The sequence below is a fragment of the Sesamum indicum genome, linkage group LG3 (genome assembly GCF_026168435.1).
Source record: "Sesamum indicum cultivar Baizhima isolate 11 linkage group LG3, ASM2616843v1, whole genome shotgun sequence".
Taxonomy (NCBI): Eukaryota; Viridiplantae; Streptophyta; class Magnoliopsida; order Lamiales; family Pedaliaceae; genus Sesamum; species Sesamum indicum.
This window is the reverse complement of record NC_142659.1, coordinates 6,133,809-6,160,577: the sequence shown is the minus strand read 5'-3', so window position 1 is coordinate 6,160,577 and position 26,769 is coordinate 6,133,809. Positions and strand designations below refer to the sequence as shown.

The following is a 26,769-nucleotide window of genomic DNA, read 5'->3' as shown; positions in this document are numbered from 1 at the left end:
CTGTTATCTGAAAATAAAACAAAAAACTAGTCGGGATCGTCCCGACGACAATACTCCGATGCTTAAGTCAGATACTTGGGTCGAAGGTAAAATGCTGGCGATCTAAATAAGTGAGTAATGTGTGTAGAATGTGTACATTCCCTCACTGTGGGTTGGAGTATTTATAGACAATGGGGACTGGGGCCCACCTTCGGAACATGTGTCACCTCCATGCTAACCCATGCAATGACTAAGTTGTTTCTTCGACAGACACCTGTTCGAGGAGTATTGTGGGTTGGATCCGGGTCCGCTTAGCCCGATTGAGACGTCATCAAGCCACAATATGCCACATATGATTCCACAACCTTGGCCTACGACCTTGTAGATGTTCTTTTGCTCTTCGATTAACGACCTACCATGCGACCAACTGGTAAAGCTTTGTTTAATCTCCTCTTTCTTACGACATCCCCATCACGTTGGGATAGCTAGGCTAGGCAAATTGTTATGATCTCGAGTAATTTTATATAATCGACTCACTTAAAAAAAAGAATGATCAGTCTTTTTAATTGTAAATTGAATAAAATCATGTAAGATTTGTGACAAATAATTTAAAAGTAACACATTGATGTCTATTGTGAAATAGCAACATTAGTGGATTTTGACTCACAGACTAACTTAATTACTATTAGATTAATGAGTTATCTCATAAGATTTTCCAAGACAACTATTGGATTAATACTAATTAATATTGGCCAATTTCAGGGTAATTTTCATAATGTTTTAAAAAATACTTCATCTGACAGCAATGCTCAATTTGACTATTGATTTAAGTTACATCACTGGTATATATATATACACAAAGTCATTTCTTACAAAAAGACCACCAAAATATCTCCCATTACTTAACATTTCTATAATGTCTATTTGATGAATGATCAGCCCATTACCAACTTCAATCTTTTTACTCATATCTCTTTCTATTTTGGTATTTTAATTAGAATATCAATCCTAATTTTCAATAATATTAACTAAGCAATTATATAATTAAGAATCGTCGAGAAAAATGAAGTTTATTCCTGTTGTGTTTTAAAAAATAAAGCAAATTATCCCTTATCTAAACCATTGATAGCTGTTACAATTAACAGTTAACGAATCTCGTAATTAGGAAACCTTAACTTTGTGATTAAAACTGAGGTAATGTCAAAGACTGGAGAAGTTGATGAGAAGTGTACAAAAGCCACAATATTTAAGTCCCACCCTTGTAAAATTTTAATGGCAGGTCAACAAGATGGTTAGAGATGTTGCTGATTAGGAAAGAAAAAAAAGTAAACATAATCAAGAAAAAGGGACAAGAAGGGCCAGGATTTAATCAGAGGATGTAATAATCAGCTTGTTCAGTACTTAAACCCCTTCTTCAGCTGTTGCTCTCTCTTTTGTGTTTTTAACTTGCAAGTTCTTGTAATATTCTGAGCAGTTGCTAGTCTGTAAAGACAACAAAAGACAAGAATGTCTGCTCTCTTTGTTGTCTTTGTGGAGGAGTTGTACTGAGGCCAGGTCTAGCTTCAAAAGGGCGTTGGTTGAAAATGGCATTGTTGTTTGTGGAGAGTTTGCCACAGAGCAATAGCAGAATGCTGAAGGCTTCCATTAAGGCCTTGGAGCTGCTGCTGCTGTCAGCAGGGCTGATTTCTACTCTTGTGATGGTGAAAGGGGCTGTTGTGCCTTACTCATGTGAGATTGTGTTCCCCAGCTTGGTGGGATTCTGGAGTTGTCTCAGCTGTTTCTTGTCTTCTCCTCTATACATTTGCATCATGATCAACTTCATGATTGTGTTGATAGCTGCCTCCTCTGCTTTCCACCACCGCGAAAACGAGGACGAATATGGTGGAATTAAGGTTATATTTGATGACCATGATATGCAGTTTGCTGAATCATTGGTAGTTTCACCACCACCGTCAAGGGATGTCGGTGAAGTCACTCCGCCACCATCACCACCTCGAGATTACACCGAGGTGACAGAGGAACCACCAGCAACACCAATATCAACAACAGAAATTTGGCCTAATAGTACAGAAGAAAATCTTAGTGAAAAAGCCACACTTTCCTCTCTTCATGAAGTCCTCATTGCAGAAGTCAATGAAATCAAGAAAATAGCATGTTCACTTAACTCCACACCAGACTTGTTATCAGATTCCATTAAAGAAATAATGGTTACTACAGATTTTCCTCCTCTTCCAAGAAAAGGGAAGGAAGTGTTCAAGGAGGAGGAGGAAGCAGCAAGCGATCTCTCAGACTACAAAGAGAACGAGGATGAAGACACACTGGACGCGACATGGAAGGCGATAACTGGAGGAGGACAGCAAAGGCCTAAGAGAGAACAGCTGAAAAAGAGCGAAACGTGGGACGTGCCTCCAAGAAGAAGCACTGCTTCGGTGCAACGCCTCGACTCAGAGGAGTTGCTGCCGTCAACCCCTAAATGGAAGGAGCTGAGGAAAGCTGTGACTTTCAATGATGCAGTTTCTGTAACACGTCGAGGAGGCCTCAGGAGGGATCCTTCGATGAGCATCACCGAGCTCAACAAGCAATTTGAGGCCTTCATCAAGAAATTCAATGACAGTATAAGGTTACAAAGGCAAGAATCTCATAAAAGGTTCTTAGAGAAGTTCAACCAAGGACTCTAGGTCTCAGTTTTTCATTACATGCAAATACAGGTATTTCTCTGCTTCTTGATTGTCTCTATTTGACATAAGATGGCCATTGTAAATTAGTCATCAGGATCTCTACCATCTGACATCAACTACATACATGTATTTGAAGAATTTGGCAGTGTTCAATATTAAAGTAGGTGTTGTTGTTTAAATTTCACAAAGATTTGTATATTCTAAGTGCAAAAATCCCATTTCTATGGCAGTGCAGCAATCATTGGTATTCTTGTGTTGAGTTCTATTTATAACTTAGCAACTGTTTCAGTGTCTAAGCTAAAAAAGTTGAAAAAAACAGAGAGATTGTCTTTGAAGGATATGTTGGCTCTCTTTGTCTGGGCTGGATAATGTTTGATTAGGATTTGACACTGGACAGGGACCTCATCTTTGATATTGCTTATGGCTTTATTAAGTTTTATTTTTTTTATGTAATTGTTTATCATCTTCGTCATTTGAGTTTCAATATCATCTTTCTTATTCATAGTTAACTATTTTATTATCAGTTTGATATATTTACTTTATGAACTTTACTAGGAAGTTTGAACCAGTCAAAATTAAGTGACTTAATTGATTTTTTATTTTCAATTTTCTTTTGTAATAGGGACGTATCCTATTTTTTTAAGTGCACCCACGTCGTCCACGTGGACAGTCAATATTTATCTTATTATTTATTAATTTGATAAAAGATAGTTATAAAAATTATAAACATGTTATAAACTTTGAATCGTTTTGAAAAATGTAATTTGTAAGAACTATTAATTTGTTTAAGAACTAATATTGATGCGTACCAGAAATTTGGCCACACCACAAGGGTCGAAAGATCTTTAAGAAAATTTTAAGATTATCGAAGGACTAGCCCTGTAAAACAGAGGTTAGCACTCCGATACTTAAGTCAATAATGATTTAAGAAGAAATAAAAGGAAAAACTTGAATAAAGTTAAAATAATGGTAAAATATGATGTGAGAATGATAAATATTCATGGAATGCAAAATATAGGCTTGAAATATGCTAAAAACCGAGAACGAATGGTGCAATATGCAAAAAGCATAAATATTACTTTGACACCCCTTCTACCTTTTGATAATTACAGAAACACCCTTAAGGGCATTTCTGTTGTTGAAAAATTATTTTAACAGTTGACCTAGTTTATAGATGTATTTTTGGATTTTAAAGGCTGTCAGGGTGGTTTTTGTAATTTTTTAAAAGATAGGAATGGTTTGTGTAAAAGACAGTAGGTGAGTGGTGTGTAAATATAATTATCCCTATTATAAATGATTAAAAAATCATATAACATACACAATAATTATATCTCAAATGCTCAAATTATATTTTAATTTATCTTACTATAAAAAAAATGTTCACTTTAGATGATAAGTGATTTAATTGATTCTCTTTTTTCTTTTAATCTACGTTACTCTTTAAAATATTCATTTTATATGACAATTCATTTAATTGATTTTCATTCGTCATTTTATCTATTTTAATATGTTAAGTGATCTAACCAATTCTAATTTATATTTATGCCAGAAAATTTCTCAACATTAAATCGTTCCAGTTTTCATATTTTTTTTTTTGTCATCTCATGTTATATCATAGGAGTATTTTTTATCAAGTAAGTACATTATATTGTGAATATAATAAACAAAAAAAAAATGACTAAATAACTATAATGGGAAAAGCAATAAATATTAGTTAATAGAAATTAATAAGTATATCATTTTACAAGATTAACTTAATCCAATAAAAAAGAGAAAGAAACTTTTTAAGTGATTCACACTTTTATATAAAAAATATAAATACAGATAGATATAGATAATGTTTGTAAACATGATTTAGCCATGGTTCAATAATAATTTAACATTTGTTTACAGTATGTTTGAACAGTATGAATGTGAAAAAAGTAGAGTGACTTGAGATGATGAGAAAATGCTTTCACTAAAAAGAATCCACTGGGCTTGAGAAATCAATTTAGGCGAAGTAAGAACATACATATGTTGGACCACTCCAGTCCAGCCGTAAGCATCCCATGAAAGTGCAATTGCTGGACCCAGAAAGAGGCTCGCTGTTGGTTAACTTGGTGTAAGCATCCTATGCCGCATACTTACAGGTTCTTCGATTAAATTCCACTTGAGTGATCATAGTTGCCTTTGCAAAGATTCCAGCAGCCGGAAAGCCTGAAGCTGGGAGACAGATTGCTCTCCAATTCTATAAGCCGCTAATGGAGAATTCAAGGGTGACCAGTGGATTCTACAGCCACCAGATACTTTCTGGCAGTGCCGCAGCTAGAGATACTTTCTCCCCACGCGGCGTCTCCCCTAACTTCTTAAGAGTCGTCTTACTCTGCTATCTATGTGCCTGATATAATTTCCTTCACCGCAGGATCTGTGACTCCAACAGCTTCTGGTGAGACTTCCTTCTACTGAGGGCAAGATGGTACAGGACTCATCCTATCCCAGCAAAATCACATAAACCTGACAAGAAAAGTTAATAACTTAAGCTCAGTGTGAGTGGATAGACTCCAACTGGAATACCTCTGCATTTTCTAAATTATAAATTCAATACAGCAACAGCCAACAGGATATACCAGTACAAGAGTCAGTTTTCAGAAGTTTCGAGACAAGCTGCCATACGCACAAGTAATTAATGCATTTACACTCAATGCAGTTAAGAAATGATTCTAAAATTGGAAGGGGTTTATCTTTTATTGATTAAAGTGTTCTGATTTGTCTCTCTTGAGTTTCAACCTATGGTTCCAAATGATTATTGTATGATCCACAGTTATCTTAATTACATAGAGATGACTAAGTAGCCTGCATAGCATGGGGGTAAAATAAGATGATTTCTGTGGCTGGATATATTATTGGTGAAATAGGACAAAACAAGGACAAGAGGAAAATCGGGGATTATATGGTAATGGGGAAGGCAAATGGTGTCTTTTCATATAAAAGTTCAAAATAATAATAACTAATAATAAAAAATTCACAAGTAAACCATCATTATCCACATTGCTCCGGAAATTCCATGATATTGAAGACTGCTGATCACCTGTTAATTGCAGACATAAAGGGGTTAGCTCATGCTGTCGTGGATCTTCACATCTTGCATGAACATCTATCCCTGAAAATTCAACCAAGACCAGATCCTTATTAATTATAAACACTCAGAGACTACACCCAAAAGACATGCCAACACATAATACCTCAAGAAAATGATTTTAAAACTCTTTCATAAAGTTTCTCAAACTTGAAAGTAATGCCTCCAATATTCTCTGCCTCAGTTTCTAGGAGCGAAGGTCAATTCATCATACTGGTTGATGTTCAAATCCTCCCTTGCTTACTCATTGAAAAACAAAAATCACCTAAACTTCAGATACATCCCCACTACCAACCTACCTTCTTCAATTCATCAACCTGATTGATGTTCAAATCCTACTTTGATACTCATTGAGAGACAAAAATGCATGAACCCCCATGGTTCTTGTGCTGATCACCTAAACTTCAGATGCATCACCACTACCAATCTATGTTCTTGTTACCTCTCAAATGCTACTTATCTTCAGTGAGGTTTAGAAGATGATTGAAGATAAAAAACTGACTGATCCATTCTCAAACTATAATACTGCAGGGATATTTGCAATTTCGTGACCAATATCTTGCATCTGAGGAAGAAGTTTCTCATGCAGCAACATGTAAATCTCCTTCATTTCAGAATGAGATCTGTCACCCACCAGAAATACGTGACTCTTGCCGTTAACTTCAATTTGACTGAAACCAGGCACTTTTTTCACTTCCCTTTCCTTCATTTTCTTTCTTAATTCTGAAAACTTATCCCACTTTCCAGATGCGGCATAAACATTTGCCAATAGCACATATCCACCAGAGCTAGCTGGCTCAAGCGCTATTAGCTCATCACCTATATGATCAACCAGCCCCTCATTTCCATGCAACCTACAAGCTCCAAGCAATGCCCCAAGAACTGCACCATCATATTTGTCTGGAGGCATCTCACGTACAACTTTCATGGCTTCATTCACCAGCCCAGCTCGTCCTAGGATGTCAACAAGGCAAGAGTAGTGCTCTGGCATAGGTTCTAAACCATAAGTCGTCATGGAGTCAAAAATCATTTGACCTTTCTTGACAAGGCCAGCATGACTACATGCCGACAAGACTCCTACTAGAGTAATCTCATCCGGTGTGTGTCCTGATCGTAACATCTTAGCAAATGCCTGCAGTGCCTGTAAACCAAATCCATGATTAGAATATGCCAATATCATTGCAGTCCATGTTACAACATCCTTTGCCTCAAGACTGTCAAATGCAGTCCGAGCAGAGGTAACATCACCACTTCTGTAATACATGGTAATCAGTGTATTAGCCATTGCTCTTTCTTTCTCAAAACCAAGATGCACAACAAGCCCATGAACTTGTAACACCCCAACCATACCTCTGCATGAAGTTAGTACACTAGTAAGACTTGTCTCATTTGGCCTAATGCAGCTATGAAGCATCCAAATAAAGTGCCTAAAGGCTTCATCCTCTTGCCGATCTTTCGCATACCCATCAATCATAGCATTCCAAGTCACGATATTTCTACCAGACATTAACTTAAAAAGCTCACTTGCCTCACCCATTCGACCTACATCAGTATAAGCTGTGATCATTGCATTCCATGCTGAAACATCCTTATTTGGCATTTGATCAAAGTATCTCCTTGCTAATTCAACCATCCCGTTTCTAGCAAGACCTGTGACCATAGTAGTCCAAGAAACAGTATTCCTCCAAGGCATCGAATCAAATAGTTCCTTAGCTTCATTTACTCTACTCTCATCCAAAAGCCCATAAATAATAATGTTCCAAGAGTACAAATTATACTGTGGCATCTCATGAAAGAGTTTGAGTGCCTCATCAACCAGATCATTCTCAACATAAGCCTTGATCATCGATGTCCATGCAACGACATTTTTCACAGGCATCAGATCAAAAGCACTTCGCGCTTCATCAATCAATCCATTTCGTCCTAAACCCAAAACCACATTAGTCCATGTAATCTCATTTTTTTGGCTTTCAGGCATTTCCCCAAAAAGCTTAAGAGCCTCGCCAACTCTCCCTAGTTTAAAATATCCTGAGATCAAACTAGTCCAAGAAAATGCATTCCTCTCGGGCATTTCATCAAATATCTCCCTCGCTCTATCCATTCTACCAACCTTAGCATATGCATGCACCATAGCAGAGTCCGCCACAATGCTACTCATACCATCAGGAATTTCATAGTAAAGCCTCTCAGCTTTCTGAAACTCCTCGTTCTTGAGATAAATACTGATCATGGAAGCATAAGACACCTTGTCTCGTTCCGGCATGCTTTCGAACAGTTTGCATGCTGCACTGACGTTTCCCCGACGACCCAGTTCCCCCATCCGTACATTATAATCGTAGGTTGAACTAAAACTGAGACAAGCGACTGAATCATCTTTCTTTTCAGATAAAGAGGAAAATCTGCTGCGTGACAAAATGCTGCTTTTAGAGTTGGAAGTTGCAGTGGCGCTGGTGGTGTAAAGTTCTTGAAGGGTCCGTCTATTCTCATTACACAAGAAAGAAATGCATGTCCAAAGCACGGGGATGTTATTCTGCACCGTTAAATGCAGTTTCCATGATGATCTGCCTCCGATCATCCCCCGTCACGGCGCGCTTGAGTTTTGCAGAGCTACCCGATAAAGAAAGAGAGTATAATGTTTTGAGAACAAAGTACAGCCACCTCTATATCTGGTAAAAACAATTTGTGTCTTTGTATTTTTCGAGACAAGATAAAACACACTCAATTTTTGTTTTTGTGTTTTTACACCTTATTTGCGTGTTTTTCTATTTTTCAACTTTCTATATATAATATATATATATATACGCATTTATATATATACATAATATAAAACAGACATGATTTGATAACAAACAGTAATTTGTGTCTCCCAAAAATACAACATTAAAGATAAAATATTTATATATATACATATTTATATATAAATATATATGATTTGACAATGAACAGTGATTTTTGTCCCCCAAATCCCAACATCAAACCTACACCACTTATTTAAAAATATTTTAAATTACCCCAAAATACAAATCCAAAAATATCATTTATTTTCAACACACACTTATTTTTCTCTATTTTTCTCTCTCTATCTCCAAAACACAAAACAAAACACTCAAACTACAAATCCAAACACAGTGTACAGTTTTGGTCCTCGTATATTCCTACTAATTCATTTTCAATCCCTAAATATATTGAATTTTTATTTTAGTCTTTCAATTTTCAAAATATTAATAGTTTCGATCCTTAGACCTAATAATGATTGTATTGCCCTTTCAAAGAAAACATATAGTCCAATTATCTTTTTCTTCATGTTAATAATAAAGCACAACATGCTTTCAAAAATAAAATTAAGTCTCCATAAATTTATGCACTAAAAAAAATTACTATTGGCTACAATATTAATGACAAAGGTAATTATGGTAAATGACTATTATTAACTACGGTTAAACAAAACTGATGCGAAAAACTAGTTTTTCCACCGTGAAAAAATTAATTAAGAGCCATGGTAAAAAATTTTGTCATGACTTTTAGTTATAACAAATGTTTTAGCCACTTTCGCAAAAACCACAACCAACAACTGTTGTGCAGCCGTGGTCAATAACTGTTTGTTATGGCTAGTTGCTATTAACCATGACAATTTAACCGTAGTTAAATATTATAATTCTTCTAGTAATACTTTTCATTGACCGCCTTGTTCTTTGGGTATTTCATGTCCTCGATTTTATAGATTTTTTCCAACCACATTACCCGAGAATACTGAGGACTTAGAATACCCAAAAACAAAACAGTAAAAAAAATGTATGAATTTATGAAGGCTTAATTTTATTTTCGAAAGCATGTTGAGCCTGATTATAAGTATAGAGAAAAGATAGTTAGACTATATTTTTTTTTTTTTGAAAAACAAAATAGTCATTAATTAGATATAAAGACTTAAACTGTTAAAATTTTAAAAATTAAAAAACTAAAATATAATTTTAAAAATAAATTAATCACAATATATATATAAGGAGCAAAGCTGTAATTGTCCCTACTTTTATCCAAGATACGTATGCAATACAGATGTAGACATATATATATATACACACACACGGAGAGAGAGATTGCGAGGAGATAATCTCTGTTGAGAAGGTGAGAAGAGTTGAAAATAAGCTAGGAATGTCGGAGGCGTACGAGAGGGTGAGGGGCGGAAGGCTGGCGTTCAAGGGCGGCGAGCTCGCCACCCGCGACAAAGGCATAGACAAGAAGAAAAAGAAGAAGAACAAGAACAAGAACAAGACCGCCGACGACCCCGTTTTGTCCGAGGACCCGAGTGCCAACGTTTTGGATTCGGGTTCGGGTGCTGGGGAGGTGTACACGATTGACGCCGCGAAGAAGATGAAGTACGAGGAGTTGTTTCCTGTCGAATGCAAGAAGTTTGGGTACGACCCGAATGCCAAAATCAAGTCCGTTGAAGATGCTTTAGATGATCGCGTCAAGAAGAAGGCTGATCGTTACTGTAAATGAATTGAAGCAGTCGGCTTTTGCTGTAGCTATGCTTCTTCAGCTGGTACTTAGAAAGAATTGCTTTTGCTGAAAAAAGTTAAACCAATTTGCTTCCTGGAATTTAGTTTGTCAGTGACTCTGAATTTGATTTCTCCTTGTTTTCATTTGCTCCATGAATTCAACTTTGGCTTGCCTTGATTTAATTTCACTTTGCTTTTCACTTAAGCATCTTAATTTGGGGTTTCTGTCTGCTTTGCTTTCTGAATAAAATTAGGGTTTCTTTTCTTGTTCTAATCTAATTGCTGTTGGTTCCGTCTAATTGATTGATGTTGAGTGTTTGGCCTGTGGTGAACCTCAATTGTGTTACTGCATGGAGAATTCTGGAGAAATTTAGTGCAGAAGTGTTTGATATAAGGAGCTTTCACAAGGGGAAAAAAAGTTCATCTGTTAGGCTGGCTCCTGGAATTGGATATTCATAGTGACTATTTCCTGTTCTCCTTCATTTTATCTCAGTTGTGTTATTCTGTTATATGTACTTTTAGGTTGTATTGGATTTAGTTTTCATGAAATTTCTTTCTTTCTTGAAAAATATTGCAATATCATTATTATATTTGATATTTTAGTTTTGATTCTTGTGTCCAGAATTGTGTTTGGTTGATTACTCTAGATCGAGGGTTGCATCACTTCTCTTTGCTGTTTTTGCTTTTGATTCTTGATTGCCAATTTGTGTTTAGTTGATTACTTTATATGAAGGAGATATCATTGTGGATTCGTCTGTAACTTTTGATATTGACATTGTTGCTAATGAGGCTGAGTTTGGGTTTCACAATATTTTAACAGAATAAGCAAGAAATGTCGTAAATCTGTTGATTGTTCACTTGAGCTAATGGCTTTGGGAAAGTTCAATCGAAAAATTGGTGGCAGGATGTATTAGATTGCAGTGAACTTCCATTCTATACTGCAATTATGTTGTTAAAGCAGCCGATTCCTATCCTTTGTTGTATTTGTGTTCTTGATCCAGCTTATTAAGTTGTTGTTGAGCAGTGACTATATCCTGATTATGAATGATGGGAGTACCTCTTGTTGCTTCTTGCAGACAAAGGAAGGCTGGAGAAGATTTGAGGGTGTTGATCATCGAAGTATGCGGCTCAGAAGCTGGCATTTGGTTGTATTGTTCTAGGTTACCTTGAAGTTCCCCTTGGCATAGTTTTACGAGACCAGGACATGTATAATTACAACTGTTATGTACGATCATTCAGAGTTCTATTCTGAAGTGCATGCTTTCTTACATCCTAACTCGTATTGCTATGTGAATTACAGGATATTCAGTTGAGTAGATGTAATAATTTCTTTGTGTAAATTGTCATTTGTAAGCATTTCAGAACTTATTCTTGGAAGTGTGTGCTCTTCTTCCACTAATGCTCCAAACTATGAGTTGCTAATGCTCAGGTATTTCAGTATTTGTTATCCACTTTAGGAGAATAGGCCAAAATTTTGGAACTAGTACAAATTTAGTCAAGAACATAGACTAATATTTGGCATTTCTTCAAGGAGTTCCTACAGTTTTTAATCATACATTTTCAATTCTACCTTCTTGTCAAGGTCCCTCCCCAATTCTCCAGACTCTCCACGCCCACAGTCCAATCTTTCTTCCTCTTCTTGTTGCTCCAAGGTTTCATAGAGAGGAAAATTCCTGGTTTCAGGCAGCCACATGCTGAAGAATCCACTGACAATGGATAGCACCCCAAATACAAGGAAAGAAACAGATGGACTCAATCTCCCAAACACAACCACCAGAGAAGAAACTGAAGCCCCCAACATCAGTGTCTGCCGCAGCATAGAAACAGCAAAGTTTCTGACATTTGTTGGGAAAAGTTCCACACAGTAGATGTACAACACATCAAATGCAGTTGAAACAGCCATAAAACCGAGTGCCTCGATCATCAGCTGAGGCAAGCTCCCTCTTTCTGTCATTGACAATTTATCCACATTCTTGTCTTCTGTGCTTGAAAAAATAATGCAGGAGATGCAAGAAATCCCGGCGAGAACTGCTGATGAGGAGAAGAGCAGGCGACGATTCATGAAGCTCAACAGCACGCTGCCTATGAAAACGGCTGGAATCTCCATCATTGCATTTATGGCAACGGCGAAATAGAGGTTGAAGTTGAGGTTCTCAACATTGAGTTGAACCCCATAATACACGAAACCAATCCCAAAACCTGTGAGCATGACCATGGACATCCTCTTGGCAGCCCATCTAGTATTCCACAGTTTCTCAATGGTGGAGGTGTTATTTTCTCCTTCACCTGCAGCCAAGTTTTTCTCATTGCCAGATGGTTCTAGGAGGGAGATATTTAGAGGCAATTCCTTCCCATTGATTCTTGCATATCTTTTCAACACTTCAAGAGCTTCCTCACTTCGACCTCTGCGAAGAAGCCACCTTGGGGACTCTGATACAAAGGGTAGAAGTATAAAGATTGAGTAAACAAGAGGGATAAATGAGATAATCTTGTACAAGTTTCTCCAGCAAGTTCTGGTTGGATAAGCAATCAAGGGAATTGAAAGGAACCCTGCTGCAAAGAAGAAAAACCCATATTGGCCTACTTGGCCACGCCATTTCCGGCCAACGGCTTCTGTGGAGAGGACAAGGCAGCATATGCCAATGCCCGCCCGGGAAAATCCATTAGCAAAACGGAGAAGAGCATAAATCCATATATTGGGGGAGAGCGAAGTGAGGAAGATAGTAGCAGAAGTTAGAAGACATGAAATAAGCACTGATCTTTTCCTTCCCAAGAATGCATCAGCCAGGCAACCAAAAACTGCGGAGCCTGTAGGGCAGATAAACTAATCACTTTATGAGTACAATTCATTTAAACGCGTACACTTTTTCTTCTTGGTGCATGGCTGCATGCTAAAGTAAAAATGTAAGGTAACAGGAATGACTGCTTATTATTTCTTTTTGAACTCAGAGCCACGAGTTGTTTCGAATTGATAGAGAAGGCAAATAGAAAGAGCACTTGGAGCTGTGAAGATTTAGAATCAAATGAGAATTATCTCAAGAATTCAAAGAAAAGATGAACCCAAAATGAAAATATAAAAGTAAATAGGGATCAAGTGATATTATTGAAAATAATCATTTTAGTCAAATCTCGTCTTAGTGCTATATTATCTAAAATAGGCTTATTGCTATTTGCTAATATGCAAAATGAGTGGACCTATAAGGGAACCAAGAAAGTAGACTGATGCTGGGAGAGCAGCAAGAAATCTGCGGTCACAAACCAGCCCCCATTCAGCAATTATGGAGCTTGCATTACCATCACTCCACTCCCAGGTCCCTGGCTTCAACCGACAAACAGAAGCATCAGCACCAACTCCACCACTCTGCCCGCCAGTACCACCACACTGCGGGGCAATGCAGCGCCACGACTCCGGCTGTGCATCAGTGAAAATGGTGACAAGAGTGCTGTGGGCATCAAATATCCAAGCCAGTGACACCAAGAAAACCTGTAGAAGCTGTGAGAATCCAAATGATCCCACATATTCCTCCACTACTTCATCCACCGTTAGCGGCAGTTTGTTTCCAGCTGGACTTCGCTTTTTCACAAGCCCTCGTCTTTCTTCATCCATTTCTGCACTTCCTAATAGTGTTCTATATTTTATTTTTCTATGATCACTCTATCTCCTTCTGTTGTGGCCCTTTTACATATAGAAGAAGAAGAAAACAAAAAGAAGAGGTTACCAGCAACAAAGTGTGGGAATTGGGATTACACTTGGCTGTTGTAGTGTCCACCTGCCTTGGCTTGGTAAAGTGTTGTTTGACGTGTTGATCCACTGAGAAAAGCAGGCTTCTTGAAGGTGGCAATCTGAGTAAGACAGAACTAGGACCATGCTTTGTTAAGTGCACTAACTATGAACATTGTCTATGTATATTATATTACACAATTACACACGATAAGCTCTAGTGTTTACTTCTTGGTAGTATTGTTTATTGATCTTCTACACAAATTCAAAGCTTGGAAGTTTTACTCTACTTTTCTTTCAGTAGAACGATTGGTGCTTTTGAAGTGGGAGCAGAAATGAACCCACACTAAATATCATGATGCTGATTTGATATTACTACGAACGAATCATATGTTAGTGTAGTTCGTTTTTGTTTTTTTATTCAGGACAAGAAAATCCTTCTCGAGTTTGAGCAAAGCATGGTTGATTTGTGTGAGTGTAATAAGGTAAAACTTTGGGAAGCGTGGCTGAGACTAGCAACTTAAAAGTGCATTTGATAAAACCATGTATATTTAAAGATGTGATAATGAAGAGAAAATCAAGAACTCATGCTTGCAATCAAGTTCGGTTTTGATTTGGCAAAATTTTGATTGTGCTTATCTTCTATATTGGCTTTTAGTTAGTTTTTGTAGGGAAGTTAAGTATGCATTTACAGAAGAAACTCAAGGAGGAATAGGAAACTTCACTTTATTCATTTTTGCAGCAGTGAGTTTTTATACTATACAAAAGTAAAAGTCAATACCATTCCAAGATTTGAGATATGTTCCCTGTAGTTGCAATGTAACACCCCCTACAATCTCAATCACCACTAATTATCGTACACTTTTCTTATTACAACTCCTTTTATGAGATATTTTCAGTTATCAATATATTATATAAACGTCTCATGAGATTATAGTTACATTCAAAAGATAATATTTACTCTCCTCAGACGTCCTCGTTTATAAAATCCCAAAAAAAATAACGCAACAACCAGCTATACAAGATTTTAAACGCAAATCGAGCCAGAGACTGGCATATTTCGTATTCTCACAACAAAAGTCTTGATTTCGAATGTCACGGCTAACTCACCTTTTCGCAATAACAGCAGGACTGAAAATCTAATGTGGTTAGTCAGTTGACCTAGTTTCTGAAAAGGATGTGGCAAGGAATGACTGGCCTACTCAGTAACTATAGCCAAGCAATCTATATATACATATATACCTCGCAAGTCAAACATAATACAATCATATCAACCAACTAATATTCGTCAATAATACCAGTAGATATAGGATATCACAAATGCTTATAACCATATATCGTTCCCGACATAATAGTGACATTTTAGTTTATTTTCTTAAGGCCTTACTTAACCAAACTGGAGTGCATCACTAATTAGCTTTACCGGTTATCATCCTCATCTCAATCACAATTTTTTTTTTTTTGCTCGATATCACACAACGTACAACTCGTATAATACTCCCTCAACACTGATACCACATAACACACTACTCGTATAATATCTCCATCACCAATCATATAACACAACACACAACTTGTATGATATGTCACATTATCTCCATTGATCAATAACAACACTTGTCATCAATCGTATCATCATATGTATTAAAAATTTGTGAATGTTACATGCAGCCTATGTTCAGGAATATCACATGCATTTACAAAGATCTAGTACATTAAATTACAAAATAGTAAAAACAAGGATGACATAGTCTAGTGCATAGCTTTGGATCAGCAACACTTTACTAGAACCTTCATCAGTTTTTGACTGTCCAGATATCTGTTAAAACATGGTGGCTATGCATAACAAGTTTGTCATACATTATTAAAGGATTAATTACATTTTGTCATCCAAATTATGATTATTTATATATTTGATATTTAATTTTTTTGTGCGTGAACTTATCATCTCAAGTTTACGAATTTTGTACTTTGTCATTTATAACTGTTTTTCAATCAAGTTTTTTGTCGGGAGAACACCACATGCGGTGTACATGTGATATTTAAGGGTTATGTGATGTGATATTTTTCACATATGCACTGTATATAATGTTTTTCTGATAAAAAAAAATCATATATGACAAATTGCAAATTTCTCAAAGTTGATATGGTGATACAAAAAAAGTTTCGAAGATAAAGTGTAAAAAATAACATAATTCGAATGATAAAATGTAATTTACACATTATTAAATCCAATTTCTGTTTGGATTTTCTGTACATTTCTTGACAGTCCCTCTTTAAGTAGATGAAAAAATGAAACCCAAACCACAACAAGACCATTAATTTATATTTGAATATTCATAACATATATATGTCCAAAAATCTAAAGAAACAAATAGTGGTAGCCTGCATCATGCATTTGTCCTAGAAAACCCCATGTAAGTAGAAATTGTATGAATGATGGGACTTGGCAATAGATGAGGTGTTGGTACTGAATTTCTCAACTTCTTGGAATGATCAAAACTCTTCCTGATCTTTGTTCTTTGCCAAATGTTTACAGGAAGAATACTGTGACACCAAATATTTCACATGCTCTTATTAAGATGTGACAGAGATGAGCATTTTTAACATAACATAGTTTTTCTTCTATTTTACAGCACTTATAAGTGGGCACTATTTACCTAAAAACTACAATCATTATACTACAATAACAATACAGATCAAGAATGGATGGAGAAAATGCTTCAGATTTGACTCTTCCCTTCCACTTTCAAACTGCATCAACAAACTCTATGGACCTAAAAATGAAAACATAATATTAGGATGGCTCTGTCTGAATGCATACAGGTTTTCAGAAACAAGATAGTTAAAAAATAGAAATACACAAGTTACCTGCTGCTCAGTGTCTTCTTCTGCACTTCCTTCATTTCATTGTCAACAAACGTGTCTCTGATCATTGACAATTCTTGATAGACTTGACGCATGGTCATCCTGTCTTGTGGTGATTCGGATGAACATGCAACTCCTATTTTCAGAATGTAAATCAAGTTCTCCCGCTGTTCACTTGTTAAATAGCTCCAACCTTCCTTCCACGTTTCAGCATTTCCTGTTACTTCTTCACACAAAGCTGATTTGTCAAGAATCTCGGTGACCCTTTCTGGTACTGCCATTTTCACGAAAAGGTGCAGACTCAAGTTTTCGGTAAATAAATTGTCTGTTGGTCTTTTTCCAGTGAAAATCTCCAGCAAGAGTATCCCAAAACTGTAAACATCTCCGAGAATGGATGGCTTTACTCCCATGCCATACTCTGCAAAAAGTTTTTTGGTAAGTTCCACTAATGCATGAGGGCAAACAAATTTTCTGTAGCAAATTTTTGAAAAGATTGTTGTTATTCCTAGCCCTTTTTTAGTTAGATATGCTAGAACTTGAATTGGAATGGCCAAATTGAAAATGATCAGAAGAAACAATAATGTGACTAGTTACCTGGAGCTGCATATCCAATGGTTCCCTTGATACCAAGTGAGCTGAACTGGTTTGCATTTTCTTTCACGTTGAACTTAGGAAGGAGACGAGCCAAACCGAAATCACCTACATGGGCAGTCAAGTTGTGATCAAGAAGAACATTTTGAGGTTTTAGATCACAGTGGATCACCGGTGTTTGGCATTGGTGGTGGAGATAATTCAAAGCAGCAGCTACATCGGTTGCAATGTCAATCCTTTGAAGAATGTTTAAATGATTATGCCATTGTCTCTCTTCTTCTGGATGCAACCATTTGTCTAAGCTCCCATTAGACATAAACTGATATACGAGAGCTTTAAAATCGTTGCCATGAAAATCAGTACTAGAACAGGCAGTTATAACCTTGACAAGATTGTTGTGCCGGATATTCCTCAAGGCTTGGCATTCTGCTATGAAGCTTTTGAAAGCTCCTTTCTGTCTGAGATTGAGAACCTTTACTGCTACTAATGTTTCGTCTGAGCTGAGCGTGCCCTTGTAAACGGTCCCAAAACTGCCAGAACCGATCAAGTTTCCTGATGAGAATCCATCAGTAGCATTCAGCAATTCTTCATAGGAAATCTTGGGGAAGAAGGTCAAGGATCTGGATGATGACAATATTCTTGGCACCTTCCTTCTCTTCTGTACCCAGCAAATCAGAAGAAGAAACAAACACAGGGTTGCAAATGATACAGGTAGGACAATTGCCAAGATTAGTTTGAGAGCTTTTCGTCCATGTTTTCGCTGGGTTCTTGGAGGTTCTTGCTCAGGGCATCTTGTGAGATTCAACTCTGTGATTCGACCACAAAGCTTGGGATTTTCATGAATATCTGTTGCGCTGGCATTCAAGAATACTCCTTCTGAAGGTACCTCACCCTCCAGGTTATTGAAAGAGAGGTTGAGATACAACAAAGAGGGCAGAGTAGCCAAGAAATCTGGAATACGTCCTGAAAGGTTGTTGCTTGAAAGGTCCAAATAACTAAGGGTACTCAGGCGAGCTAAATTTGGAATTGTCCCTTGAAATGAATTGGCTTGCAAGAAGATTATGTTGAGGCCCAAACAGTTGCCTATACTGTCTGGAATCTGACCAGAAAATTTGTTGTAAGAAAGATCAATTTCAACAAGACGGCTCATGTTTCCAACTTCCTCAGGAAGGGGACCAGTGAAGGAGTTGTAAGACGCATTAAAAGACAGAATGGATGGCATACCAATAATTTCTGGAGGAAGGATCCCTGTGAGATTGTTTTGAGCTACAGAAAAGAAAACCATTTGCTTACAGTTTGTCAAGGATAACGGTATCCCTCCTTCGAACCTGTTATCGAACAATAATAGCCATAACAGGCTAGTCATGTTTCCAAAGCTAGATGGTATTTTGCCTGTCAACTGGTTAGAGGCCAAAACCACTCTTGCTAAGTTGGGAAGACTACCCAATGAATCTGGAATAGTACCATTCAGATAATTGAAGTTCATGTATAGTGTGTTTAAGTTTCGAAGATTTGAGATCTCTCTTGGGATGCTTCCACTGATGAAATTCCCTTCTAAATAGAGCTCACTCAACTCAATGGACAAATTTGCTAGTGAAACAGGCAATATTCCCCCAAACCGGTTATCCCCAAAGTGCAGCATATTTAAGTTGCTGCAGTTTGTCAGGGCAGTGATAAATTCCAAATCATCTGGCTCACCATGTCCAAGAAGATTGTAGCCCATATTTAAGACCTGTAAATCAAGTTTCGCCAAACTCAGAGGCACTTTTCCAGTGAAGTTATTGTGTATCAGGTCGATGTTATAGAGATTTGAAGCATTTGAAAACGAATCGGGAATAGGTCCAGTGAAGAAATTATAAGCCAACCATATCCTCTGGAGATTCGGGAGAGCAAGTCCAATGTTGCTCCTCAGATGGCCCGTCAGGTTGTTGAAAGATAAGGATATGAACTCAAGTGAAGTCAAATTGTAGAGTGATGGAGGAAATTCACCGGAAAGATGATTTACCGACAGCCTAAAAGTTCGTAGGTGCTTCAACTGGGATATCGTACTTGGTACCTCACCGTACAAATAGTTATATGACATATCCAGCTCCCACAGAAAAGTCAAGTTTCCAAGAGAAGAAGGTACAATACCTGTGAGATTGTTGCTTCCAAGGTACAATGTGATGAGCCTGGATAATGATCCCAGTTCAGGTGGAACAATCCCTACCAGTTGGTTATGGTCCAGTGCCAGGTTCCTGAGTCTGAAATAGTTCGACAGATTAGCTGGAATTTGCCCTCCGAGGAGATTATAGCTCATGTTCAAGGTATGAAGCCATCCAAGATTACCAAGTTCTAGTGGAATCCAACCACGAAATGAATTTTGTGAAAGATCAAGAACGCCAACAAAAGAAAGATTTCCCAAGTGGGGCGAGATCGTTCCAGCTAATCTTCGCCCTGTCAGGTTCAAACCAGTAACTCTTGGTGGGATTTGCAAGCCACATGCAACTCCATTCCAGTTGCAGAAGTGCAACGAATCATTCCAAGAGGCTAAGACCTGTAGCGGGTCTTCGGTTATTTGGGACTTGAAATCAAGCAATGCAAGTTTGTCAGTCTCGTCTCCAGGTACGTCTGCTGCTGCTGCATACTCTGGAAATGGAAGATCAAGAAGCATGCAGCATATAGAAGCTGATATTATTAACGGAATGAGTATCATGATGGGGATCTCCATTTTAAGGTAACCTTCAACGTGGCAAAGTTTCTATCTCTCGAGAGTTACGCAATTCTAAGCTGGAAATTTATAACCATTATGTCTGAAGTCTCAGAAGCTCAATATATGAACGAGGAGATTTTGAGGAGTACTTGGAAGATTAAAGCATGGTTATTGCACCAGCCAATGTTTGACTAACCATGCTTTTTTCTTATAATTCTTGGTTCAATCTAATGACTGAAAGACACTCTATTCTCCAAAACTACGTCACAGAAAAACATGATGGTGGAAACAACCCCTTCATTGGTTAAAAACTAAAGTCATTGACCTTCTTTTTATTTTTGTTGTTTTCGTTTTTTTTAGTGGGGGACTACGTGAAATGCCCAAAGATACTGACCTTTGCAGAGACTAACCGATATTATAGTATAATTCATTTTTCCCCCCTCCATATTGAATATTGATTTAGCAGTTCCCCAGAAAATTCTCAAAAGGCTGGACTTGATGTTTTAATAGCTTTGGCATTGACTGAAGTAAAAATAATACAATTTCTCTCCTCAATCATATGTAATGATAAAAAGAATTAAGTGATGAAAATGACTCATTTCCTTTATTTTAGCACCTTGGTCCATATTTTGGAAGTAAACTTGTGAATAAGTCAAGATAATGATATAAATCCGATGAAAGGAACAGACCATATTAGTGATGTCAAATTGAAAAATGCTTGTCACAACTCACTTGATCGTTTACTTTCACGTTATTTGTAGAAACGTCCCTCTCAGCACGGCTATTGCTGACTTTTTTACTTAAGAAAGTATATCATCTCAACATTTATAAACCATCGAACAAAATGAGACAGTATTGCAATTTTCTCAAGAATGTGACTTGGTTTGCTTTTGTTTTCTGGGTGTCCTGATAGCAATTCTAAGAATGTAAGATATTGTATTTCTTTCTAACCAATTACACCATGGAAGAAAATCTAGCAGAGTTGCCAAAAGCAAAGGAAATCTTGAATGTTTTGGAGTATTTAAAGCAGTACGGATGAACTCAGAATTGTGATTTCTATTCAAGCATATATCACTATGCTAGCAATTGTTTATGTAGAGTGATGAGGCAACATAGTTAATCCAGCAAGTGCCCAGGATAAATAAAAAACTTCAACTCCATGAGCATAAATCAAGAAGAGACAATCTGATGATGAACCCTTTTCCCATTTTTCCTTTTTCCTTCTTTCACAGATCTTTAAATTCGACATAGTGTTACAATATATTAGCAAACACTCTACAAAGGTTCCAGCATACGAGTTTTGATACAAGTACTTTCTTTCTAGAGCAAAAATGAAATTCTCAGCCATGTCTTGCTCATCTTAAGAGGACTTCTGAGCAAGAATGACCTCTTTAGATATGACTCCACAAGGATAAAGATGTTAGAGCACGAGTTTGAGGCATTAGCTCGCCTGAAAATCCAAGAAAAGTCGCAATTTATGTAGAAGGAGTTCATGGGTTCCATATAGAGGCTTACCACTAATGATCCAGTCCTTCTCAAGAAGCCCTGCTTTCCCACTGTTCAGCATCTCATTATGAAAAGCAGAGACGATGCAGTAAATTGAAGTTTTCAGTACATCAGCCAACGAATATGCTTTGGCGTACAGTGGACTTCCTCTTATTTTCCCCATGGCACCAGATGTAGACTCTCTTCTCCCAGTGTTTATGGTGGCCCATTTGATTCCTGCAGGTCCCATGAAATGTGCATTCTGTATATTGGTCTTCTTCCCCATGAGAGTTTCAACAGCTAATAAAGTAGATAACAATGTTGAGATTACAGCAGCATTGCTTCCTGAGAGTTGAGCAACACCAAACCTATCCTCCTTAAGAGACCGTGCAGTTAGTGAAGCAACAATCCGGGCACACCATGCACATAACTGCATGTCATTCAGAACTGAAATTAGTAAGCCATTGCTAGATGGTATAAAGACTGAACAATAGATTAGCTGCCCCTTCTCCTTGTATCATTCTCTGTTTAATATATCCAGATCAATGTTCTTTCCAGGGTAAGTTGTCTTCTTAACAATGTCACATGAATGATTATTAAATCATAAATAAAAAGGCCCTTTCTGATAACTATGTAAAACTATATACAGCTGAAAATGTCTTTCTGATGGCATCTTTTGAAATACCAATTTACTCTTCACACTAGGGAAAGAACAGCAGCCAGCAGGACTTCAACACACAAGATCTAAAGGCATACACATAGTATCAATAAATAAGCATGTAAATCTGGGGCGTCCTCTTTGAATTAGCCTGAAATGTTTTAGTGACACTTAAAATATACACCATTATGGCAAAAGCAAAAAAGGAATGCTGCTCCAGTGATTGTGTCACAGGCTGAAAAGAGTACAATACTCCTATTCTGCATATGGTTGCAAGTGATGGTTCAATCTTTTCAGGATTAAATTCCTCTATCTGAATTCTGATTTTTATAACTTTCTTTCTATAATTGCTTCAAACTAAAATTAGAGATAACCATTCATTTTTTACTTATTTATCATTTATTTGAGTTGCAACTATAAATAAGTTGAATTGCGATGGAATACGATTTCAGAATTACTAAGCCACCAACCCAACCTCTAAGTAAATTGAACATGACCAACAAAAGTTGCTCAGTTTTAAAGGATCATTAAGTAGTTTGCAATTGGTCTTTTGCCACTTCTCATGTTAGCTGAAACTTTACTGTAAAATTCGCATGAACAAAATGAAATGTAGAGCCAAGAAACTAAAAATGTGAACTGACTACTGAGCACTAGGTTTGAGAGTTGATAAACTAAACTTAGTTATAACAGAAAGAAGTCAAATATCTATGAATCAGAACTTAGAATAAATTATCAATTCCCGAAACAAATGAGCAGGATCCTGAACACTTATATCATACCTGGAAGTCATGAAATGATTCATAGAGTTTCAAAACTGCAAGCCGATCTGTAGGTGCACTTAACTGATCAGCTAATTGCAATGGCTTTTCAGCTGAAGAGCTCTCTAGACCTTCAGCTAGTTTTTGAGTAAACTGGTCCAGAGGCCGCAGGCATGAAGCTATAACTCTTCTATACGTCTCACCAGTCTCCTCAAAGAATGCTGCTCGCCGCCATGTATCAACATTGTTTTCGCACACCATACAGAGATCTAGGTAAGCAAGGTATTGCAAAAGCGACTTTGGTGTGCTTTCCTCTAGGGTGGCTAGAAGTGGCTCACTTGGATTTGTTTCTGCAGCTGCTGATCCTTTGTGGGGTGCAAATACAAACCTCTTAGTATGTAGCACCTACAGAACCACAGTAGTCTTTCAAGTGTTTATGGACTAATTAGAATCATATGTACACAATATGATCATGTTGGGAGAGAAGAAGACTTTGCATACTTAAATGTTTTAAACAGGAATAGAAGAAAAATCTAGTAGAAAAATAAACCTGGTGTAAGTGATGGCTCAATTCCCAACAAAGAACTACTACAAAACTCCCAATATAGGAAATGATCTGCTCAGCAATGAACTTCCCAACTGAACCTTGACTTCTGTATTCAGTAGGCAGGAAAAAAGCTAGTACTCCTGATATTGCACAACCAACAGCAGAAAACTTTAAAGCCTGCCCAACAGATAAGGGAAGCCCCATCTTGAAGCTGAAGAAAGGAGGGCGCTGTTGATACAATTAAGTTGGGTCAGTGGATCAGATGAAACCAAACCCAACCATAGTTTGTAATAATTCAAAATGAATCACAATGAAAACAACAATCTCATCTGATAAGTCCAGACTCCAGAAGCGATTCACTAAAATTATTAATTCTGTGTTTGCAAATAATGAAGTCTTTATTTTTTTTCCTTTTTTCATTTCACTCAATTCAAATACTTCTCTTATTCATAAAATGAAGTTATGCAGAACTGCTTTTACTGATAGTCTCAATTAGTTGGTGTTACATAGGAGTGATTCTCCGAGATTTTCTTTTCCCATGGTTCTAATGATGAAAGATGCGATAACCCTGAATTTCAATGTATTAATTACAATACCATGAATTATTATGATTCATGTAATCAAGACCCATGTATGTGAGGTTCTCCCTTATCCATTCTCCGAACCAAACTTCACCTCTCATTTACTTGGAACTTTCTACCTACATTATTGTCTTACTTTATAGAAACACCAGATTACATTTTTGCAGAACATTTACACCCAGATAAACATATCACTTGCAAAGCACATTTTCCCTATATTCATCCAATAGAAATAAAATGTGTTTAATGATACGCGTAAAACAATTCTTCTTTTTCCACAAAAGATATGATGACCACATAAAAGAATGGTTTCCACTAATCAATATTACCACGTTATAATAGTAACCCGTCAACAAAAGTTGATCACTAAATACTAATGAACTCAGAAAAACTAAAACTCGAATCACCTGAATAATCGGAAACCGCAGGACCCATCGCTGCCTGTATACATAATGCAACCCGTAAAACAAACCGATGACGAAGCCCCTAAATCCCAAAATCCCGAACGCAACATCTCTTTTTGACCTCAACTCGACGTTATAATAAAGGTCACAGCCCCAGCACACACAAATGACCGATACCGCCCCTGCCACAGCACAAAGGCTTACAAACAACACGAAGGTCAACGAAACTCTGACCCTCCTCCTCAACACACACTGGTCACCTCCAGATACCAAAATTAGGCGAATAAACGAAAGGGATATTTCAAAAGGGGAAGCGAAAGGCAAGGGATGGGGGGAGGAGATGAAGAAGAGGGAAATGGAGAAGAGAAGGAGGGAGAAATGGAAGGAAAGGAAGAAGACGAGGGATAGGAAAGTGGGACGAAAAGGGTTTGTAGTAAAGGGAGAAAGGAAAAGGGGTTTTGAGAGGAAAAGTAGGAAGGTCGATTGGAGGGATTGCCAAATTAAGAAGCTTAAGAAGCGGTGCTTGATGATGGTAGTGTGGAATCCTCCGCCTCCGCCTCCGCCGTCTTTGTCTTTGAATAGAGTTCGTTCGATGGCGGCGGAGATGGACATTGTAGGGAGCTGCAAGTGGAGTAGTGCGGGCGGGAAGATTGGCGGAGAGGGTTTTGGATTTGGGGGTTTGGGGATTTCAACTCTTATTTGAAATCTAGCACTAAAATGAGATGTCAGTTTGTCACAGTTTTAAAAATAACTGCCGTGCCAAATAATTTTTCTTTCTATAAAATAAAAATAAAATATATACATTAATAAATGATATTTTATAAAAAACAAAATAAAAAAGAATTGGTGTAGTAGTATTAAAATATCATAAAGCAACTTCTGTAAAAACAAAAAAAAATTATAGTTAATTTTTTTTAAATTATCTATTAGAGATATAAATATAATATTTAAAAAATTAGGATAATTGCACTCACATTTCCTCAGTTTGGTGTAATTACACCTAGATTTTTTCTGTGATTTCAAAAATTACATTTAGCACTCCTGAAATTTGCTTTCATATAACAATAAGTCTATCTATTAGTCAAAATTAACTGAATACTGCAAATTCTTAGATCGTTTGTGACAGGTTTCCCCCATCAAATACTTCCATATAACCACATAATCATTTATCTCATGTTCCGTACAATACAACCACATATAACACGTAACAACAATTTCATCCATATCAAGGTAACCTAACAAATAGTCCACGATCAGATATATAAACAACCAATATACTATATCCACATGTATAGATATAAACCCAAGTTCACGGTCAAATATATAAGCAACCAATATATAATACTATACATATAAATATATATATATATATATATAAATCAATTAGTTATACCTACCTCAAATCTCAAAATACTTCAATTATCATTATATATTTAATTTATTAACTAACTCATAAAAATTTATTAAATCAAACCCCTTATATCTTTATAACTATAGTTCTTAATAACATCTCTAAATTAAATTATCACGAGAATCTCATTTTTTTCTTATTAACAATCATAATATTTCTTGAATGTAGTTTTCTAATATTTTTTAAATATAATTTTCGAATATTTCTATAAATTTTCTAATCATTCCTCATCACTATATAATTTAATGTAACACCAATACATAAAACTACGCATTTGGTTAATAGGTCCAATGAAATAAAAAATATATTAACTATAATAGTGATTAAATCTAACAAATTTAATAATTTGACTAACTATAGCATTTTTATGTAAATTGTGATATTTAGTCCGACATTAATTTAAATAATCAAACTCATAAAATATTTTAATTAAATAGTAAATCCATCAATATAAATTATGTTTAATAAATGGATTAATTAAATAATATAATTATATAAATTAATAAAAATTAAAATAGAAAATCACGTACCTGATAATCGCACCTCGGTTATGTGTAAATGTGTGTATTTGTGAAATTGAATTTTGGTGTAGCTTATATAATATATATATATATGTGTATATATATAATGATGATAATTGAGTGATAGTCATGGGGTGGCCACGTGCTGCTGCCCCCTTTTTTTCCTTTTAATGTATTTTTTTCAAATTTTAAACTTTTATTAAATTATCATTACGTCCTTTACTTTGTTTAATTTATATAATTTGTTCTCAAATATTATAATGA

The 26,769-nt window shown here is 36.5% G+C and overlaps 6 protein-coding genes across 10 annotated transcripts; 2 read left to right on the top strand and 4 right to left on the bottom strand.

The window, feature by feature from the left end:
• Positions 1-1,562: 1,562 nt before the first annotated feature.
• On the top strand, positions 1,563-2,657 carry LOC105157495 (uncharacterized). Its single transcript, XM_011073899.3, has one exon. The coding sequence runs from the start codon at positions 1,563-1,565 to the stop codon at positions 2,655-2,657; it is 1,095 nt and encodes a 364-aa protein (XP_011072201.1).
• LOC105157493 (uncharacterized) lies at positions 2,428-8,448 on the bottom strand. 2 transcript variants are annotated; one of them, XM_088878072.1, is made up of 4 exons: positions 5,879-8,448; positions 5,725-5,796; positions 4,669-5,150; positions 2,428-2,569 (listed from the first exon to the last, which is right to left on the bottom strand). In XM_088878072.1, exon 1 carries the CDS (start codon positions 8,345-8,347, stop codon positions 6,290-6,292), a length of 2,058 nt encoding a protein of 685 aa, XP_088734198.1. In that variant the 5' UTR covers positions 8,348-8,448; the 3' UTR covers positions 2,428-2,569; positions 4,669-5,150; positions 5,725-5,796; positions 5,879-6,289. The 2 variants fall into 2 exon arrangements, with proteins under 2 accessions (XP_088734198.1, XP_011072200.1); XM_011073898.3 differs by lacking the exon at positions 2,428-2,569 and having other exon boundaries at positions 4,425-5,150.
• A 1,364-nt stretch (positions 8,449-9,812) lies between these two features.
• LOC105157348 (uncharacterized) lies at positions 9,813-11,645 on the top strand. Its single transcript, XM_011073751.3, has 2 exons — positions 9,813-10,312; positions 11,345-11,645. Exon 1 carries the CDS (start codon positions 9,922-9,924, stop codon positions 10,267-10,269), a length of 348 nt encoding a protein of 115 aa, XP_011072053.1. The 5' UTR covers positions 9,813-9,921; the 3' UTR covers positions 10,270-10,312; positions 11,345-11,645.
• A 34-nt stretch (positions 11,646-11,679) lies between these two features.
• OCT1 (organic cation/carnitine transporter1) lies at positions 11,680-14,039 on the bottom strand. Of its 4 annotated transcripts, none has more exons than XM_088878887.1 (2): positions 13,563-14,039; positions 11,680-12,698 (listed from the first exon to the last, which is right to left on the bottom strand). In XM_088878887.1, exons 1-2 carry the CDS (start codon positions 13,873-13,875, stop codon positions 11,815-11,817), a joined length of 1,197 nt encoding a protein of 398 aa, XP_088735013.1. In that variant the 5' UTR covers positions 13,876-14,039; the 3' UTR covers positions 11,680-11,814. The 4 variants fall into 4 exon arrangements, with proteins under 4 accessions (XP_088735013.1, XP_088735012.1, XP_011072052.1 ...); XM_088878886.1 differs by having other exon boundaries at positions 13,464-14,038; XM_011073750.3 differs by having other exon boundaries at positions 11,680-13,076; positions 13,563-14,037.
• A 2,267-nt stretch (positions 14,040-16,306) lies between these two features.
• LOC105157492 (putative receptor-like protein kinase At3g47110) lies at positions 16,307-20,316 on the bottom strand. Its single transcript, XM_020692479.2, has 3 exons — positions 17,452-20,316; positions 16,861-17,275; positions 16,307-16,766 (listed from the first exon to the last, which is right to left on the bottom strand). Exons 1-3 carry the CDS (start codon positions 20,156-20,158, stop codon positions 16,739-16,741), a joined length of 3,150 nt encoding a protein of 1,049 aa, XP_020548138.1. The 5' UTR covers positions 20,159-20,316; the 3' UTR covers positions 16,307-16,738.
• Positions 20,317-21,326: 1,010 nt separating this feature from the next.
• On the bottom strand, positions 21,327-25,288 carry LOC105157345 (nucleoporin protein Ndc1-Nup protein). Its single transcript, XM_011073748.3, has 4 exons — positions 24,577-25,288; positions 23,592-23,816; positions 23,063-23,446; positions 21,327-22,055 (listed from the first exon to the last, which is right to left on the bottom strand). The coding sequence occupies exons 1-4, from the start codon at positions 25,183-25,185 to the stop codon at positions 21,582-21,584; spliced, it is 1,692 nt and encodes a 563-aa protein (XP_011072050.1). The 5' UTR covers positions 25,186-25,288; the 3' UTR covers positions 21,327-21,581.
• Between the last annotated feature and the right edge of the window lie 1,481 nt (positions 25,289-26,769).